The sequence below is a fragment of the Tachypleus tridentatus genome, chromosome 10, assembly GCF_004210375.1.
Source record: "Tachypleus tridentatus isolate NWPU-2018 chromosome 10, ASM421037v1, whole genome shotgun sequence".
Lineage (NCBI taxonomy): Eukaryota > Metazoa > Arthropoda > Merostomata > Xiphosura > Limulidae > Tachypleus > Tachypleus tridentatus.
Genome location: NC_134834.1, coordinates 71639738 through 71660893, shown reverse-complemented (window position 1 = coordinate 71660893; position 21156 = coordinate 71639738). Strand labels below are relative to the sequence as shown.

At 34.0% G+C, this 21156-nt stretch overlaps 1 protein-coding gene across 1 annotated transcript; it reads right to left on the bottom strand.

Moving 5' to 3' along the window:
- Window positions 1–5871: 5871 nt before the first annotated feature.
- On the bottom strand, window positions 5872–15047 carry LOC143228376 (uncharacterized). Its single transcript, XM_076459642.1, has 4 exons — window positions 15039–15047; window positions 13576–14294; window positions 12089–12343; window positions 5872–6257 (listed from the first exon to the last, which is right to left on the bottom strand). Exons 1-4 carry the CDS (start codon window positions 15045–15047, stop codon window positions 6074–6076), a joined length of 1167 nt encoding a protein of 388 aa, XP_076315757.1. The 3' UTR covers window positions 5872–6073.
- Window positions 15048–21156: the final 6109 nt, after the last annotated feature.

Genomic DNA, 21156 nt, shown 5'->3' with positions numbered 1-21156 from the left:
TGAGCTATATGAATGAACATGACAGAAGATACTTGTTTTTCCACACACTTGTAGAGTCTACAAGAACAAACTGTAACTCTCCATATAATTTGTTTTGTTGACGCAATCTTTACAGAACAGAAACTTTCCTAAATTGAGGTTAAACGGTTTAAAGTCTTTAGTTGGTGACACGCTTAAAAAACAACAGAAAAAAAACAGACGATTCGAAACAGGTTAATGAAACATAAAACGAGTCAGTTGTTAAATGAAAGCTCACTGTTGAAACTAAAGAATTGTTCCATTCGTGAAAAAGCGCAATTTTAATATACTCTACTATTACGGCTCGTAGAAAGATCCAAGACATACGTTGCAACCGTTTTCTCCGTATTACTATGTTTTAAAATGCAAACTACTCGTAAAATTTGCACAACGTTGTAAGGATGACTCTAAGATATGTGGCTGTTACAAAGAAACTGATGGCCTATTTTTTGGGGTTGTATAAAAGACCAGCAATGGGAAAAGGTAAAGAAGGAAGAAGACATGTTAGTACCATCATAGTGTATAAAATAGTTAGATAAATTCGTTTGAAACCGCTTTTTCCACGTGCTATTTCAAGATGAATTTTTCTAAAATTCGAATTAGCTTGGGCAGTATATAAAACACATTAATCCATTAGCACTATATCATATCTCTAGGTTACGTACACAAAATTTAACAGAAATACTATTGTAAAACCAAATCGGATTTCTTTTTGCCTCATCGCTTGTCCTATAGACAAATTTGCTGCACTGTTTGAACATCTTATTTGCAGACACGATTCGATAATATATAAGCTTTTCAGTATTTTTAATTAAGTGTGCGGTAATTATATAACAACATAAAAAGTGAAATGCCATTTTATTTACTTTGGGTGCATTCCTCCAATTCCAGTTAAAAGCTATTATTTATGGAACTTTTTATATTTAGTGCTAATTACCTTGATTATAAGAATTACCTAATGACCTTAGTTGCATATTATAAATACTCACAAGTAACGGAGTTTCAAATAACAGGAGAAACGATAGTTTTAAATATCTACGTATACTCGTGTTAAGAGAAATTATCAAAACAATATTAAAATATCAGTATATGCATAAGTTTGTTTGTTTTGAATTTCACGCAAAGCCACACGAGGGCTATGTGCGCTAGCCGTCCCTAATTTTGTAGTGTAAGACTAAAGGGAAGACAGCTAGTCATCACCACCCACCGCCATCTCTTGGACTACTCTTTTACCAACGAATAGTGGAATTTGCCGTCACATTATAACGCACCCGCGTGTGAAATGGCGAGCATGTTTGGTGCGACAGAGATTCGAATCTTCATGTATAACAAATGTCAAGCTAATAGTATTTTCTAGTTCAAATTAGTATCTAACAAGATAATTCTGTTTCATTCTATTCTGTATTAAAACATTTTCACTCTTGAACAATGAAGAACAATAAATTTGCCACTCTTTCACTGCTTATTTCTCTTCATCTAAAACATATATGAAATTCTGATTTTAAGATTATTTAATAATGTTTATATCGGTTCAGAACAATAAGAACAGTAAAATATTAGTAAAGAGAAGTATATGTGGGTGTGTTTCGATAAAGGTTAAAGTTTTGTAGTGGGTTTTAGAAATTTGCCAAAAAACGTTTTCTTATGAGTCCGCTTTTTTCACAAGGGAGAGATGGTTTGGTGTTGCAATTCGTCCCTCCTTCTGCTTTTCCGGGACGTAAGGTTATGATTGTATTGCATCAAGTTAGGTCGTGACTTGAATCTGTTATTGGTGTATAAGGTTAAAAAGGGAGGATAGATGTGATTGTGACTTAGTGGTAAAGTTAAGATACCTAGATATATTAATCTAATTCTTTACTAACTTAGAATATGAATAAGTCTCTACTGATATAGTATTTCAAAATGTTGGATTATGTTCAGGTAGAAAAATAGTACGTGCTTAGTCTATATTCTGCCTTTAGGACTTCTCTTCCACATTTGTAAGTATAATCACACGGCTTGTCTATCATCATGTTTAATATTTTGAGTGAATCTCAGCGAAATGTCAGAAAACTGGCCAACCAGGTGTGAAGATGGTCAAATTCAAATACTTTCGAACTGTGTTCAGTCCTAGAATAGCACGTCATCAGGGAAGTCCCATTCAAAGACTGAACACAGTTCTAAGCAAAGTTAACTCTAGCTCAGATTTTTTCTAGAGTTCTTTGAGATATTTGGCTTAGTGTTTGTCCTCTGGACTTGTTTTATCTTGAGTATTTCCCAGTTGCTAACTTACTGTCAGAAAGAAACAGAAAAATCAATAAAAAACATTAGTCTGAAACATTGATATCTTATATGTTTTTTTCTATTTGACATTAGCATGTTTTATTGTCTTGAAAAAAGGTTGTTTTTGCTTCTAATGAAGTATTTTGTGTCCGCTCTATTTCTTATTTTTGGTCGAATCCCATTAGCGGATTTTAGGCTATGTAAGCCCACGTACTAATAACGTTTGTGGACCCTACATTCAATGTAATTTTAAATAGAATAAAATTATCAATGGGTCCTGGTGTTGAGCCCCCTGTAGTCCTTACCTAAATGCGCCATTGCTGAATCCGACCGGTTTACATTTTTTAATGAACCTGTTATTTTACTGGATTGATAGCTTATTTGTTAGATTAGTGTTTACCTGTGAAGGTCGTACCAGGACCCTCATTAGTACAGTGGTACGTCTTCGGATTTATAACGTTGAAATCAGGGGTTCGGTTCCCCGCGATGTGCTCAGCAGGTAGTCCGATGTGCCTTTACTATAAGAAAACACACACATGCCGTACCAGGAAAATCGAATTACCAACATACTATGTATTCATACCCCACCTTTTCAGTTTGCTTGGAAACAAAGAAAAAAAATGACTTCTCATTACACAATTCGTGTACAATAATGTACAAATGTTTGTTCTTCTAAGAATTTATTAACTTTACAGGATTCTCTACCATTGTGTTAGCGTGCTGTCACGAAAAATGAACTTAACAAATTCTTATTATAATATACAGCTTATACAGTAAGTAAGATTACTTTTTGAAGCCGATCAACGTTTCTATCACTGGTACGATCATTATCAAGTACACAAATGTTTTACAGAATAAACTTGGGTTCTTGATAAAGATCGCACCAATGATAGAAACGTTGTATCTATCCTAAAATTGATCTCACTTTACTGTAAAAGCAGTCAATTGCAATAAAATATACTTAATCAACAAACAAACACAAAACGAAACTTAACAGATATTATTGATTATAAAGCTGATTAACCTTTCACCTGTAAGTTAACCCTGCACACCTTTCAACTTTATAATATTTTTAAATTTCACTAGAGAATTGTTCCAGTGTGTGTCAAATTACCCTTTTGTACAACGCACAAACAACAGCAACCTAGCTTTCTGACAATGATAATACATAAAACTTCAGTTATGGAATCTAATGCAACTAATTATTTATATTAATAAATATAAAAATGAAAAATTCGCATTTAAACGATGCACTAAAAGGTACATTTTGAAATGTGTGTCAAAGTCCTGGTGGTTAAAAGTTAAACGTATAGCAAATTTCTTAGTATAAATACTTTTTATAAATCATAAGGTTTCAAATTAAACTAAATTTTATCAAAATCATACCCACCCCTTGTAATTACATTTTACGTAGCTTCATAAGTATGGAGAATTTACGTTCTTAGCAAAGAAACAGAGACTGAAACTAATTCTTGTTGGTTTCTTTGGTCAATAGTTGTAATGTGAAATTGTTTTTACAATTCGCTTTAGATTAACACTTCTGCGTAGACTACGTCATTTAAAGTAAATAAATGAATCATAAAAACACTGAAACCCCAAGTAAATGAGTGCTCAATACTCAAGAATACCACGCTTATTTTTATAGTGGAATGACATGCATATAATAAAGGCATCTTGTAGAAGTCCCACGTAAACAAATTGTGCAAAACTACACAATCTGTGCTGTGCCCAACATAAGTATACAAATCCAATTTTTAGCGTCGTAAACCTGCAAATTTACCAATCAACCATAGTATGTGTGTGTGTGTATATAGGAAAGTGGACAACATTAAGATAGGTTTTATTGCCCAAACACTAATCACTTTCTATTTTTAGCTGCTTTCAGCATTCCTTAACACTCCCAAACCTGCTGAAAGCACATTATTCCTAAGCGATCTTTACTGCCATGATTTTTAGGTACCTTTTCCAACTCGAAAACTGTAACATACATTTCAAAGTATGCTTTCCGAAAATATAAGTACAGCCAATTATGACACTCCAGGGGAAGGGAAATCTATACTTTACAATCAACGCATCATCAAATAATTTTCAAATTACAATAGCTCAGCGATAATTGTTGTTTGTTTTGTTTTTTGAATTTCGCGCAAAGCTACACGAGGGCTCTCTGCGCTGACCGTCCCTAATTTAGTAGTGTAAGACTAGAGAGAAGGCAGCTAGTCATCACCACCCACCGCCAACTCTTGGGCTACTCTTTTACCAACGAATTGTGGGATTGACCACACAATTATAACGCCTCCACGGCTGAAAGGGCGAGCATGTTTGGTGTGACGGGGATTCAAACCCGCGATCATCGGATTACGAGTCGAACGCCTTAACACACTTGGCCATGCCAAGCCTCTCAGCGATAAGCCTGATGGCTTATAACACTAAAAATCAGGTATTGATAGCCATGTAGTCATGCCACAATTGTGTAGCTTTGCGCTTGAGAAATAAACAATCGTAACGAATTAGTATATAAGGGCAAAATATTTAAATTGTCTTTATTACTGGTACAGTCAAACATTTTCAATACCTTCGTGTCACGTCAATAACATATTTTTTAACGCTACTGTCCATCTTTAATAAAAAGCATCATTATATTTCTAAGCTATTATTTTATATTGTTTTGTTTTACTTCAATCGTAATATCATAAAAGCACTAGTTATGTCCCCACAGGTAATGAAAGTTACAGAAACAATTTGTTTAGTTTCGTCCATTTTTGTTTTTGTTTTTACCTTGTATCGCCAATATAGAACATATATTATTATCAATTTGAAATAAACATGACAAATATCTTTTTAAATATCTAAAGAGGAGAAACTTTAACTTTTAAACTATTCGTCTTTTTGGTCAGTTATAATTCATTCTCACGTTTTACGGTCATATTCGAAAAGTGTATATTTATTCACTTTTATTTTTCATAAAACTCGATCACTTCATTAAATTATCACAAAATTAAACTTAGAGGATGAAAAGAAAATCTTTCACATAATAAACAACAAAATTACTAAAGGAAGATTACGAAAATTACGCTAGAAAAATGGTTTTTCGTGCTACTGCTAAACCTATCGATAGTCAAATATGAGTCTTTCTGTTATTAGAGCTATGTGTAATGTGGGTAAAATAGTTGCTGTTAGATATCATCTTATAATTTTGGCATTTCCAAGGTTGTTATTAGGCTTGACAATGCTTATCCTTCGTAATTCTAACTTCGTTTTGCTATATTTCGACTGATAACTTTTTGTTCATAAGAGTAATATTTCGATATTAGTTTAACAGTAGTACTTTAGTAATTTTATGTTGTTAGTGCTAATATTGAGCCTAACATATTGTTTTGCACCATTAGCTGTTGTAATAACACAGCTAGATAGATATCTAACTGCAAGAGACCTACACATTAACGTAAATTGTTTAGCAACATCTACAAAAAGTTGTAGAGTTTCATGGCCTTTGAAAATATTATAATATTTATTATTTTTGTAATTTACTGGCACACATATGAGATTTTGACTTAAAAAGCGGAGAAAACAAACACAAATTTTTTAGGCATAAACGTTGTGTCTGGAAAATGTTATTTACCCGTAAGTTTTTTGTCTCAAAAATAAACAAGAAGTGTTAAATCAAAAATATAAATAACATATTAATAAATAAAATTTAACGTTAATATACATATTTTAGTATGTCAGAAGGTGTGAGTGTTTATTTTGTTTAAATACATATCATGTGAAGTTCGAATACCGAACAAACTCTTCATTAATTCGATTTCTCTACTCGAGTAACACGACACGCACAGCCCGCTGGGAATTTAAACAGCGCCACCACTGGACTTCGGTTGGGCTCCCAGGGTCTCACAGCTATCAGACGGTGTAAGCTGAACCGTTGTTGACATGTTGACTCATAAAACGGAGAAATATAGGAGCAAGCGTGGTTAGGTTTCCTTAAAAAAAAACACCCAAAAAACAGATAAACATGGAACTCTGTCTTCAAAAACATTAAATGCCACGTTTATCAAAAAGTATTTTAAAAAATAAATATAGAGCCCGATCTATTATTTGAGTCTTAAATATAACTCAATGACGAAAAAAAAACCAAAACGAATGATAGATTGAGTACCATATTGAATTTTTATTTTATTTTAAACAACCTGTGGACTGAATAATTCACCAGAATAAATTAACAACCTAATTGCTGCACATTCTTGAAATTCCTCTATAAATATGGGATCTCTACGACAGTAAAAGATATTAAGGACTTATTTTTGTTGTCAGCTTGGTAGTACATTTTCGATTGTATAAATTTGTTTAAAATTAACTGGTGTTAACAAATTAATAACTAACAATAGATACAAAGATATATCAAAAATCTATAGTCTAAAATTTTCAAAATATATTTATACGTGCAAAATCCATCTTTTTATTCATTTTTCTGTTTCATCTCTTGTTTGATTGATTTAACATGTCTTTGTCATTATAAAAAATGATAAAAAAAGATAACGTGAAACAGAAGCAACAAGCTCCAAGTAACGTAACATAATAAGTACATGTGTGTATTAATATTCATTGGCAAACATACAAAAATATACTTTTTATTTGCTGACACAACTGTTATTATTCAACAGTAGAAGCTGGGTATACATTTTTGTTTTATATTTTAATTTATATTTCTTTATTTCTTTGTTGTCATTGCTAAGTTCAAACATATGTGTGTTGTACTCACCATAAGTATCGAGCCCCGAATTTTCGGGTTATAAACTCGTAAGCCGAAAATGCTTAACTTTTTTTATTGAATGTTTTCATGATTGTGTGATTTCCATAACTCAGGCACTCAAAATAAATACATCTAGTTACTCAAAATAATAACTTTATCGATGAATCTCAATCATTGAAAATTATCATAATGAACATTTTAACGAAGCACTACAACCAATCAAAATGATTAAAATACATAACTCTACTCACAGAAGTCAGAGTTCCGACCTACGTCAAAAGGAGCCGCCTCAGTAGGGAACATAATGAGTGGAAAGAAACCGGTGCCAACCCAGAAGGAAGTTATTCTTCGACCGAGGGAGTTCATGTGACATCACAGTTCTGCATAGTGGCATAAGACAGGTTTGGTATGGTTTGTTTTGAATTTCACGTAAGACAGAGGGTACTTCCGTCAAGTGTCAATAGGGGTGTATAACTCCAAAAAGTGTTGTTAAGGTATGGATAGTTCCAAATTAGGGGTCGATAATTCTAAAATGCGTATCATTAGTACTCTAGTTTAACTTAAAATTTACACTGATAAATATTTTTCATATTAACATGAGACGTCCAAACCCTAGATATGCATCACATCACAAATTAAGAGATTAATTACATCATGTAACAAAATTTTTACTTTTTCATGTTCCTGGGTAGAAAGTGTTATTTCCCAATTGCTTATGCCTAAAGTAAATAGAAAAGACCTATTTTTCTCTTCAAACTTTGCTTTTGTGACCTGGGTAATGAAATTTTCAAATTACCCATTTTCCAGAACATTCCAGGTAGATTCAGTAGCATCGTAGCTGATGCTGAGCTATTGACATCTAGGATCAAGGAATGGGATTTGTTAGATGAAAGTCTGCAAGTCGCAAGTCAGAGGAAGCGTCACCGACATTTATCAAGCTTCTTCACTCGTCAAGATGGGTTCTGCTTCTGCCTCTTCATTGATAACTCATCCACAAGCCTCAAGGCTGTGCTGCTCCATAACGGGAATAAGTATCCGTTTCTTCCCCTGGCTCATTCGGTGCACCTCAAAGAGGAATACAAGAGCGTCAAGACCTTGCTAGAAGCCTTGAAGTATGATAAGTATGGCTGGGAGGTTATTGGATACTTCAAAATGGTGGCATTCCTGATGAGTCTCCAAGAAGGCCTTACCAAGTTTCTCTGTTACCTTTGCCTTTGGACAGCAGGAACACCACAGCGCATTACAACAGGAAGCAGTGGCCACAATGGATCGAGATTTTTGTAGGGAGGCACAATGTTAAGTGTGAGCCACTAATGTACCTGAAGAAGGTATTGTTTCCACCATTGCACATAAAATTGGGTCTTATGAAACAATTTGTCACAGCTCTTGATGAATAGTCTGCAGTCTTCACGAACCTTCGAGACTTCATTCCTAAGCTGTCTGAGGCAAAGGTCAAAGCTGGTGTTTTCGTTGGACCATAAATAAAGAAGATCCTGGAGTGCACCGAATTCCCCAAGAAGCTCAGTAGGAAGGAAGAAAAAGCTCGGGAAAGCTTTGTCGAAGTGGTTCAGGTTTCTTGGGCCGAAATTTACGTGGAACTGGTTGAGGCTCTAGTGAAGAACTACGGCAAAATGGGCTGCAGGTTGTCCCTGAAAGTCCATATCCTTGACGCTCATCTTGATAAATTCAAGGAGAACATGTAAGCATTCTCAGCGGAGCAAGGCGAGCGCTTCCACCAAGATATACTGGACTTTGAATGCCGCTACTAAGGAGCGTATAACAAAAACATGATGGGAGACTACACCCTTGTGCAAATTAATTGAAACAAGACGGAAAATTACGACTTTTTCAATTTTTTGCGTTTTATTTCTGAGAATCCAAAAACTACTCGCAAATTAATACATGATATGACTGCCTTTATTTTTCAGAAGATCGTTAATCCGCTTTGGCATCGAGTCCACGAGTTGACTGTAATCTTTACTAACTTTTGGATCGCGGCACCACACCACAGTTATGGCCTCAATTAGCTTATCTTTCGTAGTACAGTCTTTTTTCCAAAGTCTTTCTTTACAAATCGTCCAAAGATTTTCAATAGGATTTAAGTTCGGAGAGTTTCCAGGCCAGTCCAGCACCTTTATTCGCATTGTAGTCATAAAATTCTTCACAAGTTTCGATGTGTGGCACGGAGCCAGATCTTGCTGAAAAATGCCAGATCCATCTGGAAATCTCTTTTTCAATTCTGGAACGACTCTTCTTTGCAAAACTTTGATGTACTGTGGTCCTCGCATCATACCTTCTACGATATGTAAGCCTCCGACGCCAGAGTAGCTGAAAAAGCCCCAAAACATTTTCTTCAAGGGATGTTTTACGAACTGATTGGTGTGAGATTCTCGAAGTTTCTTACCTGGAAATCTGCGAACATGCAGACTTCTTTGACCCTGTACGAAGGAATGAGTCTCGTCACTGAATAACACCTTCCTCCATCGTTCTTGCGTCTCCATTGATACCGTTTTCTCTTTATTGAGTTGGTAAGAAGTTGTTTTTTGACTGATCTCCTTGCCCTTCTAACGCAATTTTGGATGACGTAAAATTCCTCAAAATTCGTCATATATCCCAAAAATAGATCGACCGTACTGCAAAACACAGCTAATGACGCTGTCTGTGTGAAAAAATGACTATTAAAGGAAATCAGCGGGTCCAGCGAGCCTACAACGGCTGCCATGATGAAAATATTGTAAAATGACCATTTGTTTCAATTAATTTGCACAAGGGTGTATATTTGGGGGCTGATACGTGAAAGTGCTTTACATTACAGCCGCAAATCTCGAAAAACTACTTCTAAACATTTTTGTTCATTTTTATATAACTTGAGCATAAATACATGTAAATCTTGATTCATATGTTGTTTTATTCGAGTTTATTAGTTTTAATCAGACATTCTGTACTTGGTTTGTTATCTTTCATAAAGCTATGAAAGGATTTAAGAGTTATGTGGACACATTCAAATGGAAAAAGTAACTTGAGAAACTAAGTATACGGGTAGTTAGACACGAATTTAAACATTATTATCAGTATTTTGGCATTGTTTGCTTAAGGTCAGATCATTAAAATTAAACATAACATTATCGGGACATATTATTAGATTTTAGAGCTGTAATTAGTTTTCTAAGCTTGCCATTTTGGTTGTGTCCAAGTCTACGTGATGACCTCATTGTACACTCTTCTAGAGACACACTTTGAATTATTTACTTCTAACAGCACACTTTGAGACTATCCATCTCTAAGTGGTACTTCATGGAATATACGTTTCTGGTCCTAAGCTGAAGAACTGTGAAGTCACATGATTTCTTCGTTTCAAAAATACTCAACCCCGAGATGTATCCCTTTGATCTCTTTTCACCAAATCACTTCACCCAAGCGGCTTCTTTGGATGGAAGTCGAGATCTCTAATTACAAACAATGACTTTTGATCATTCAGAACTACCACGATAACTGTAATGACGTACATCCATAATTCAAAACGATTATAGTAAATTAACTTTGGACATTAGTATTTTTAAAGGACATTAAAATCCTCGATGGTGAAAGGTCAGCTTGTAAACGGCGTGAGACCGGCCGAGAATGAAAGTGAACTGTACTGATATCAACTTGAAACTAATTTGCTTATCGTGAACCGTCAATAAAATATTTTTATCCAGACCAGATACAAGATTCAATATTGTTTTTAAGTCTGTAAAACCTTTGTATATAAATCGTTATTTGTAATAACCGCTATTATAAGTTGTATTATTGTTTGTAAATTAAGATATATTTGTGTTGAGAAAGAAAATGATGTGTATCAGTCTTGTTGGAAATCATCATACTTTTAATACTTCTCTATATTCAAGTAACTTTTAAATCTGAATTATAGTTTAATTCGGTTTCAGGCTATTTGGAATTGTAACACGCAACATAATAAATTGGAACATTTACTAAAAACAATATACCGCGCAATTCAATTATTAGACCATGAAGTTAGGTAAAATTTGAGGGTTTCATCCACACATCTGACAATAATTTTTCTGAGACTTAAAACCGAATGTAAAGTATTTCATTTATAAATTTAATTTAAATACATTTAATCATAATCTCAGAAAATTGTTTGTTTGTTTGTTTTTGAATTTCGCGCCAAGCTACACGAGGGCTCTCTGCGCTGACCGTCCCTAATTTAGTAGTGTAAGACTAGAGAGAAGGCAGCTAGTCATCATCACCCACCGCCAACTTTTGAGCTACTCTTTTACCAACGAATTGTGCGATTGACCGTCACATTATAACGCCCCCACGGCTAATAGGGGGAGCATGTTTGGTGTGACAGGGATTCAAACCCGCGACTGTCAGATTACGAGTTGAACGCCTCAACCCGCTTGGCCATGCCGGGCCAATCTTAGTAAAGCACGAGCCTTTTTATCTTAATAACTTTCATCACATGATTTTTGAGGCCTTAGATATACGTACAAATAATGGAAACATTAATTTAAAGTAAACCTAAAAAATTATAATACAGATAAATGGAGAATACAGAAATTAACTTTGAACGCTATATGGATGAACCTTACTTTTCACATAATTTTAAGTTAAAAAAGGAGTACAAAAACTTAATATAAATCACTAAACTGAGTTAATATGGCCTGAAAAATCTCTATATTGTAGAAGACTAGGGTCTGATTCTTGGATTCTGTACACCATCCGATAATATCTTATGTTATCAATCTTGTATCAATTTTACAATGAATCTCTAATAAATAAAATTATTTATAAAATAAATTAGTTTACAGTTTGACTAGCAAAGTTGGTAGAGCATGAGATTAAGGTTCGAGCCTCACGCTGGATTAGGAAATTATTTTAATTAATATTTCTTTGTAAATGTTTCTACTGAAAATACATATCTGAAAAAGTTAAACATTTTTATTTCATTTCTTTTTTTTTAATTAAATAAAGTTAATAGGAAGCAAAATATTTTAAAACTCTAAGTAATATAAATTTTTGATTGATAATAATACTTAAGTTGCATTTATAACTTACTTGCATGTTTCTACACGAATTTTTTGAGGAAAAATATCAGTATTTATTATCACCATCCATTCCTCCGACACTTCATTATGTGCCCATCCAGGTCTCATAAAACCAGCTTCTGTCTCACAAGCGTATGTGCCCCTAGCGGCAGCACTGTCGTCCAAGTGGTTTGTGAAAAGCTCTGGATCGCCGACTGTTTGAAGTTCCTCGTAAAGAGTTCGAACTTTTTCCAAATCGTTATCAATTAAATTCCTTATCAAGTCTCTGCAAATAAAAGGAATTTTGTTGCACTGATTCGAATAAAGCAACCTCTTAACCTCTTATATTACTTATTTTATTATTTCTCTAATTTACGATGACAACGAGTAGTAATATTCAAATAACATTTATATAACAAAACTAACAAAATTTTGAATTCTTCTCAGTAAGAACCAATTTTAAAACGCCAATACACTTCAAACATTAAACATTACTTTTTATGTGGTAAAACTGGTGAATTATTATCAATTAAATTAATGAAACCTACAACTTAATCACTGACGAAAGAAATAATTAAAATTCGGAAACAATTCTTGTTGGAATTAAGCCCAGTGATCGCGAATAACACGATTCGTTGAGAGCTTAGCCTAATGAACTTTCTAAATATAGTGGCACTAAGTTTTTATGAGGAGGCAACCAGCATACATGTTGGATTTTACAAATGGTACTAGACCATGCATAGTAGTAATTGTTATAATATGATTAGATATAACAAAAAATACCAGTTTCATTGTATATTTGAGTCCAGTTGTAAAAATTGAAGGCAAGATGCAATTTCTACAGTAGTCTGTGTTTGGCTATTAAAGGCACAATACAATTGAGTGAAAACATTTTGTGTTGGAGAATATCATATAAAGGGTTTGTGTAAATTCCATTCTTGGGAATATAAAGATGTTTAGCATTCAAAAAATGAATAAAATAACTCTTCTATTTAATGAGACATTGATTGAGATCTTGTACTAGTCCCTAAAAGTTTATTAAAATGACATATTGCTATAAACAGAGTAGCTATAATTTTACTTGAAGTAAGTTTCTCTAAGGACATTTAGTGACAACTGGTATGCCGCTATCTAGTATTATGTTTTATTAATTTGACCACAGACCACTTCTAAATTTACTTTTTAACCTCTAAGCTGTCCGTTTAGTCTAAGACGTTAAAAATATCAAAGTTTACCTATTCTTTTTGTCAATTGTAAACTTTCAGGAATTATAATAAACGAGTTAATCAATTTATAAGACAAATGATATCCAAAAAACTAAACATTTTTAAAGTTATTGTGGTGACAAAAATCCACTGTTCTATCGATGTTCCCAAAGCTACAGTGAAAGTTAAATATAAAAATCTTTTGTTACTTGTCCTTTTTCTCAGAGAATAATTATTAAATGTTGAATGTCTATGATTTAAACAAAAATGCTAAAAATGAAAGGATGACCGGAAGTTTAAGTACGAAACTTACTCTGGGTAATCATCTGTAAGAACACAAAAGTTTTTTCCAGATACAGCACACGGCGGCATTTCACCATCTGGTAAGGGCCGATCTGGTCGTTTTACAAACTGAGGGGGTCCCAGTGAATACGATATAATAGTTTTATTTGGACCTAGTGAAGGTGGGAAAGGTAAAGGTCCTTCTGCTGGAGGTTCTGGATGAGGCAGAATGAGGCTTGGAAGTTGTGGTCTCGAAGAAGATAGAACAGGACGCTGAGGGGGTAGTGTTGGATGTTGGAATGGAACTTGTGGTTTTGAAGGAGATGGTAAGGGACGCTGAACTGTTGGTCGTGGAAGGGGTGGAGTTGGGCTCTGAACTGATGGTTTTGAAAGAGGTTTAATCGGACGCTGCATGTTTGGTCTTAGAGCAGGTTGGATGGGACGCTGAATTGATGGAGGTGGGGTGAGAACGGGTACTCTAAGAGGAGGCGTGGTGGGTTGCTGAAATGGTGGTCTTGAAGGAAGTGGGAGGGTCTGTTGAAGTAATGGTCTTTGAGCAGGGGATTTTGGTACCGCTGAAGGTAGTGTGACACCCTGAATGTATTGCTGGTACCATTCTTTCCACCATGCGCCAGCGGTCCCATATGAGCCCCTACTAGCTCCTCGTTTTTGTATAGATAGATTTCCAACGGTATTAACGACATCTGCTGCTAAAGTGAGATACAAATAGATGCCAGCCACGAGCACTATCTACACACAAAAAAATCTGACATTAGATAACTTCATTTACACTTTCCTAACTACAGGTGCAAAATCACCTCCATTATAAATGTGAACATACATGAATTACTGAACCTAAGTCGACTGAAAAACAAATTAAACTACTTTTCCAAGGTTTAACTTTCAATAAGACATTTTTAGATTAGCTTTATGGTGTAATCCCTATTAAAATGTGTTAATATAACAAACGTGGCGAACTTCTGTTTAATTCATACATACTTGAGATAGATAAAACTTCTACGCTGACATAAACCAAAAGACAGCTCAAGATATAAGATGTTTACTTCATTGGCACGTTCAAGCGTGAGTGGTACAAATAATCCAATCACAAGAGGGCTCACTAAATTCAACTAATGTATATCTTTGTCAGGCCTGTACAGATTTTTCCAGTTATTTCTACATAATGTGAGGAAAGGTTGTTCTAATAAGTCGCATTTCAAATTAAATGTTTTAACATTAATATAAACGTAGCTGTATACGTATATTAGAAAAAAGTGTTTTACTGAGGTTACCTTCGTTGTTTTAAAGACTGGTACACTGACGGTTTGAAACACAACTTATATACTTCATTAATGTTTAGGGTAGCATTTAAAAGATCACAAACAAGCCAAGTGAAAAAAGGTATAATTGGGTTATTAGAACTTGAGACTTTTTCTGCGCTATTTTAAAATTCTTAGATCATTTATCTATCTATTCTAAACACTGGAAACTTACTCTCGGCATAGTTACTTCGGCTTAACTTTCCAACCTAGGTGCAAAAGATGTTTGTACAGGAAACACCTAGCTGCACAAAATACTTCTGCAAGAAACAGAATTTGGAGACAGGATGATCTGTATCATAAGCAACTACTCAACATCATTCCCCAAGTGGGGAACTTTAATTCCTCTTCACGAATATCTTTCTGGGTCGCCGAATGCAGTGAGCAGCATTCCACTCTTTGCAAGACGTGTTAGGTTATAGGTCATGAAAATAAGAGGATAAAGGTAGGTCAATGGTCTATTATCACCAACACGTTTTTAAACGCCTCACTTTTATTTAACTTCCTGTATGCCTTCAGCAGTCTCGAAAAATTATATCGAAGAAGAACTCATGTAGGTCGATACGAAAACAACTCGTATGATAGGATTTGACCCAATTGTGAACTCTGATTTTCATGAAACATTCTACATATTTAAGTGACAAACACATAGATGTGAAAGTTCAAAACTTTGAAATGATTCTCTGTTAGATTGTTTCTTCGTGTTGTTTTTTTTGTGGTAGAAAAACTAACGTTTTTATTAGTGAATATTTTAGAATGGTTCGTAACATTTTTACTTCATTAGCGGTACATAAATAGCATTGTTCTAAAGATAGAGTGTGGCATTAAATTTTATTTAAAATATACACTTCAAAAAGTTGTTTGAAAGCTTTCGGAAGGGGTGAAACTCTCCCAACACAATAGCTAGCTACACCCATACACTGATACGTGTGAATATGAGTGCTAAAACCAATAATTATAGAAAACCATAGAATAATTCTGTTATTTTTCTTCTCCAATCATTATGACTATTAACATTTTTTTTGGCCCTCTTCAGGTGCTGCTGTTGACAGTTCAACCTGGTAGATCGTGTTGTTCTAATTTCTGCAACAGGTGGCATTGCATGTAGTCACTGAAATATATTTTAAAAGGTGAATGGCATCTGTGATGGAGTTAGGTGGAAGTCGCACGGTACACTGTACGAGGTATCCTTCTGAAAAGGGTCATAGGAAAGTATTTTAATTATTTAGACTTGGTCATTGCAGGTTGTTAAATGTTATTTTTAACTTAACGTGGAGAAACTTGTTCAACATCCGACTTAGTCTATATTGTATTTTACAACTTCCCTTTCACTACGACTGCTGTGTAGTGTATTTTGTCGCATAATGTTGTGTGCCTTAGCGCGTACTCATTTACAATATCTTTATAATACTGTAACTGGGTCTAGGATATAACCTAGTCTTTACATGTTAACTGAGCGAAACTGATAAACCATAAATTATTGATTGTTCACAAAGTATCGAAACTAAAGTTTACATATCATATAATATGTTATTTTCATTTTTACCTAACTGTAAATCCTTTTGTGGATTAGCAATAAATTTACGGACTTAAAACTAAAATTCGAGGATCGATTCTCTGTGGTAGACAGAATGCAGTTGCTCATTATGCAGCTTTGTAGTAAGAAGCAAACAGGAACCAAAGCGCTAAATAATAATGTGGCAACATATCAGATTGTTACTAAACACTGTTAATATTTTAATTGAAGAATATATTCCATCTGCATTTCATAATTATGGACATTGTATACGTAAGGTGGCGTTCAGGTGAAAAATCAGTTGATCGTAATATACCAATAAATCATGGAATGGACCGTACAAATTCATTGTTACGTCGTAGGTTTCCTGATCATTAAGTCTATATTGTGTATAAAGTTAATGGCAATCTCAAAATTACCCAAAGCTGGATAATTTGCAAGTCTAAATAAAACTTATAAACAAAAGAGTGAAGTTTTGTGTTATTGTTTACTGTTTACTTCTATCTCGTATTAAAGTGTCGCTCTGAAATCTTTATTTTATTAACTAATATAAAATGAGTAGGAAACTTATACAACTATGTCACTATTTTCTAATAAAATCAGTTTCGAACACGTTCGGTAATTAATAGGTAAAATATTGTTTGATTTTTGGTGGTTAGACTCGTATAACTGAAGTAAAATATATATGTGATACAGTAGCGTTCTGGTATACAAATCTGGTTATGATTTGGCATAAGAAAATCGCTTTAATACGTTTATTTACCCATTTATTATGAGTTTTTTTTCTTACTGGAGAAACATACAAGCTATGGTGTAATTTATTTTTTATTAAACAGATGGCGCTTAAAACTTTGTTTCTTTCAACACAAAATTCCATGATAGATTATGTCCTCTACGCAGGTCAGTAAATATACTGGTGGCCAACTGTATTTCCACTTTGTAATTATGCGCATACGAGGGAGATTAATATTAATAAAAAAACCGTTGGACAACTTGGGGTCACTGTTTGGTGTTTTGTTTGCTACGCTTGTATTAAATATCGCAGATAATATTCTTTAAATTTCTGCAAATTAAGGTATTCTTATTTAAATGTCATTTAAATAAAAATAGAAGAGCTAACTGTAGTATAACACCTATTAAAATAATAAAAGTTAAGCCTAGCTTATTTCAATGGGTTGGAAACATAACAGTTATTTTCTAAGCGTTTTAAGCTTGTAATCGGACAAATAATGTTTAAATATTTTGTTCTTAAATGATAGTAAGTTCTCATGTTCACTTTCAATATTGTACATTGATAGCTTTACGGAACTTGAAATTTTGTAAATCTCAATGATAACCTTTCTTTGGACAACTTTAACATAATAAAATGTTTATTTTTATTGTCACTAGATGGCACAACTGAGTTGCTGTATTTCGTACTGGGTAAGTCATATTTAGTATTCAAACCACCTACTACATGAATAGTATGGTTTGAAGAAAAACGTTTTCTATTTTTTTTCGCTCATTATAAATATTTCGTATCAATGCTGATAAATATTATTTGTTTTATTACTGTTGTTTCTCAAGAGGAATAAATAGAACCCGCGAATACAGACAGAAGAGGATCCATGCAGTTTTAATCTTTCAGAATGTGTCATCGAGGTTGTCAGAATGAGATCCAGCACTGGGTCGAAACACAGACCCCAACATCGTTTAGCCAGCCTGTACTATATGTCAACAGGCGTATTTACATTGGAAATGAGCCATCTGGCGGCTTGTTAAGTGTATGATTACAATAAACTTACAGTTGACAATCCAAGACCCTAATGGTAGGCAAGAATGATCTCGAGCGAGCTGTAGCAAGTTGGATTTTTAAACGTCAGTGTGTGTAGTCTCACTACAGTTTATAGTTTACAACACTAGTGTATACAGTCCACATACTGTTCACACTCACAACACCAACATACGCAGTCCACTTACTGTTCACACATCAGAAAATCATGATAAGCAATTCGTCTACTGTTTACACGTTACAATACCAGTGTATGTAATCCGCCTGCTGTTCACATATCACTACACAATGACATGCGGTCCGTCTACTGTTCACACATCACAACACCAGTGTATGCAGTCCGCTTACTGTTTACACATCAGAACACAAGGGTAAGCAATCCATCTACTGTTCACACGTTACAACACCAATGTCTGCAGTCAGCTCACTGTTCACCCATGAAATACCATGATATGAGGTCCGTCTACTGTTCACACACCACAACACCAGTATAATATCATAAAATATACAAATAAAACTTATGAATACGTAGGATGATTCAATGGAGAAGTAGATTGATACACAGGATTAACTGAATGGTAAGGTATTTAATATAATATATTTAATATAATACAAGGTTGATGACTAACCAACTGTAAGTATGCTTTACAAATGGTTAAAGTTCAAAATGTTGCGGTGCCGTTTCTTATCAGGACTGCTTCAAATGTTTTTAGAGCATTACTGAGATGACAACATTTGGCTACCCTTATACACTCCTCATGAACACGAAACGCCAATGTCTGACACTGTTTGAGCCACACAACCGTAGAGAAAGCTACTGTGAAAGTTATATTCCATAAATCAGTTGATAACGCGTATTTTACGGCGTTAATAACAAACAATTCCGTTATTATGTTGTCTCAATAATCCTTGATTTGTTGAATTGCCGGAAACCGAATTTGCGGAATAACTATGGAAGGGCAGCAAACTATGGGACAACAAAGTAAAACTCACGATTTAAAACAAGGATTATCCATATCAATAAACAATTGATATGGTTATCAGGCGGATGAACACATTATGCTGAGTTTTGTTTATGTAAATAGTGAGGGTGTTATGAGTAAACAAGTAGAAGTCTTATAGGACAGCCTTCTATGAAATTTGAGCTTAGAGCTTTACGGTTAGATTGATTACAGTTTTTGAGCTGAGTGGATCGTCTTAGGTTCTTCATTCGATATATGATTTATGTGTATTTGCCTAAGCTCCCACAGTTTATTAGGTGAGTTCAGTGTAAACGGAACGTTTAGGATAAATGGTGTCTCTTTTCTGCGATCTCTATGTTGTTGACACTAAGTGGGGTAAGTCTTGGTCGCATCTTATCCGTAATGAAACAACGGAAAAAAGACATAATTCTCAAATCCTTGACAGTTAGAATGTTTAGACAGTTCACGCTTACAAAAGATAACGAGGTTACTATGGCAACCGTACATTTGGCAAGCGCGGAAAAAGCGTTTCCCACTTTTTGGAATAAAACAGCTAGCGGACATCTGCAAACGGATAGTCATATATATTTTGTTATTTCTCAGTACATGTGAAGCTTACAATAAGCGTACGGTTTTAGCAAAGTTTATGTGTAACTATAGCAACAAATCCGAAGTAAAAAACATTAACTTTATGTATTTATTGCCATGAATAGGAAACGGTTATAAAGTATTTAAATTCACGAAAAAAATACGATATTTCTAGTCTTACAGCTGGATATGGCAAAATAAACTCCGCTTTGAAAATGAAAGTCTAAAAATAACTTCTTGGAATTAGTTGCCATAAAAGAGTGAATTGTAGCTAACTGTAATAGGTTGGACTTTTAAACACCAGTATATGAAGTTTGTATACTGTTTATACATCACAACACCAGTATATGAAGTTTGTATACTGTTTATACACCACAACACTAGTGTATGAAGTTTGTATACTGTTTATACATCACAACACTAGTGTATGAAGTTTGTATACTGTTTATACATCACAACACCAGTATATGAAGTTTGTATACTGTTTATACATCACAACACTAGTGTATGCAGTCCGTCTACTGTTTATACATCACAACACTAGTGTATGAAGTTTGTATACTGTTTATACATCACAACACTAGTATATGAAGTTTGTATACTGTTTATACATCACAACACCAGTGTATGAAGTTTGTATACTGTTTATACATCACAACACTAGTGTATGAAGTTTGTATACTGTTTATACATCACAACACTAGTGTATGAAGTTTGTATACTGTTTATACATCACAACACTAGTGTATGAAGTTTGTATACTGTTTATACATCACAACACTAGTATATGAAGTTTGTATACTGTTTATACATCACAACACTAGTATATGAAGTTTGTATACTGTTTATACATCACAACACTAGTGTATGAAGTTTGTATACTGTTTATACATCACAACACTAGTGTATGAAGTTTGTATACTGTTTATACATCACAACACTAGTGTATGAAGTTTGTATACTGTTTATACATCACAACACCAGTATATGAAGTTTGTATACTGTTTATACATCACAACACTAGTGTATGAAGTTTGTATACTGTTTATACATCACAACACCAGTATATGAAGTTTGTATACTGTTTATACATCACAACACCAGTATATGAAGTTTGTATACTGTTTATACATCACAACACTAGTGTATGCAGTCCGTCTACTGTTTATACATCACAACACTAGTGTATGAAGTTTGTATACTGTTTATACATCACAACACTAGTGTATGAAGTTTGTATACTGTTTATACATCACAACACCAGTATATGAAGTTTGTATACTGTTTATACATCACAACACCAGTATATGAAGTTTGTATACTGTTTATACATCACAACACTAGTGTATGCAGTCCGTCTACTGTTTATACATCACAACACTAGTGTATGAAGTTTGTATACTGTTTATACATCACAACACTAGTATATGAAGTTTGTATACTGTTTATACATCAC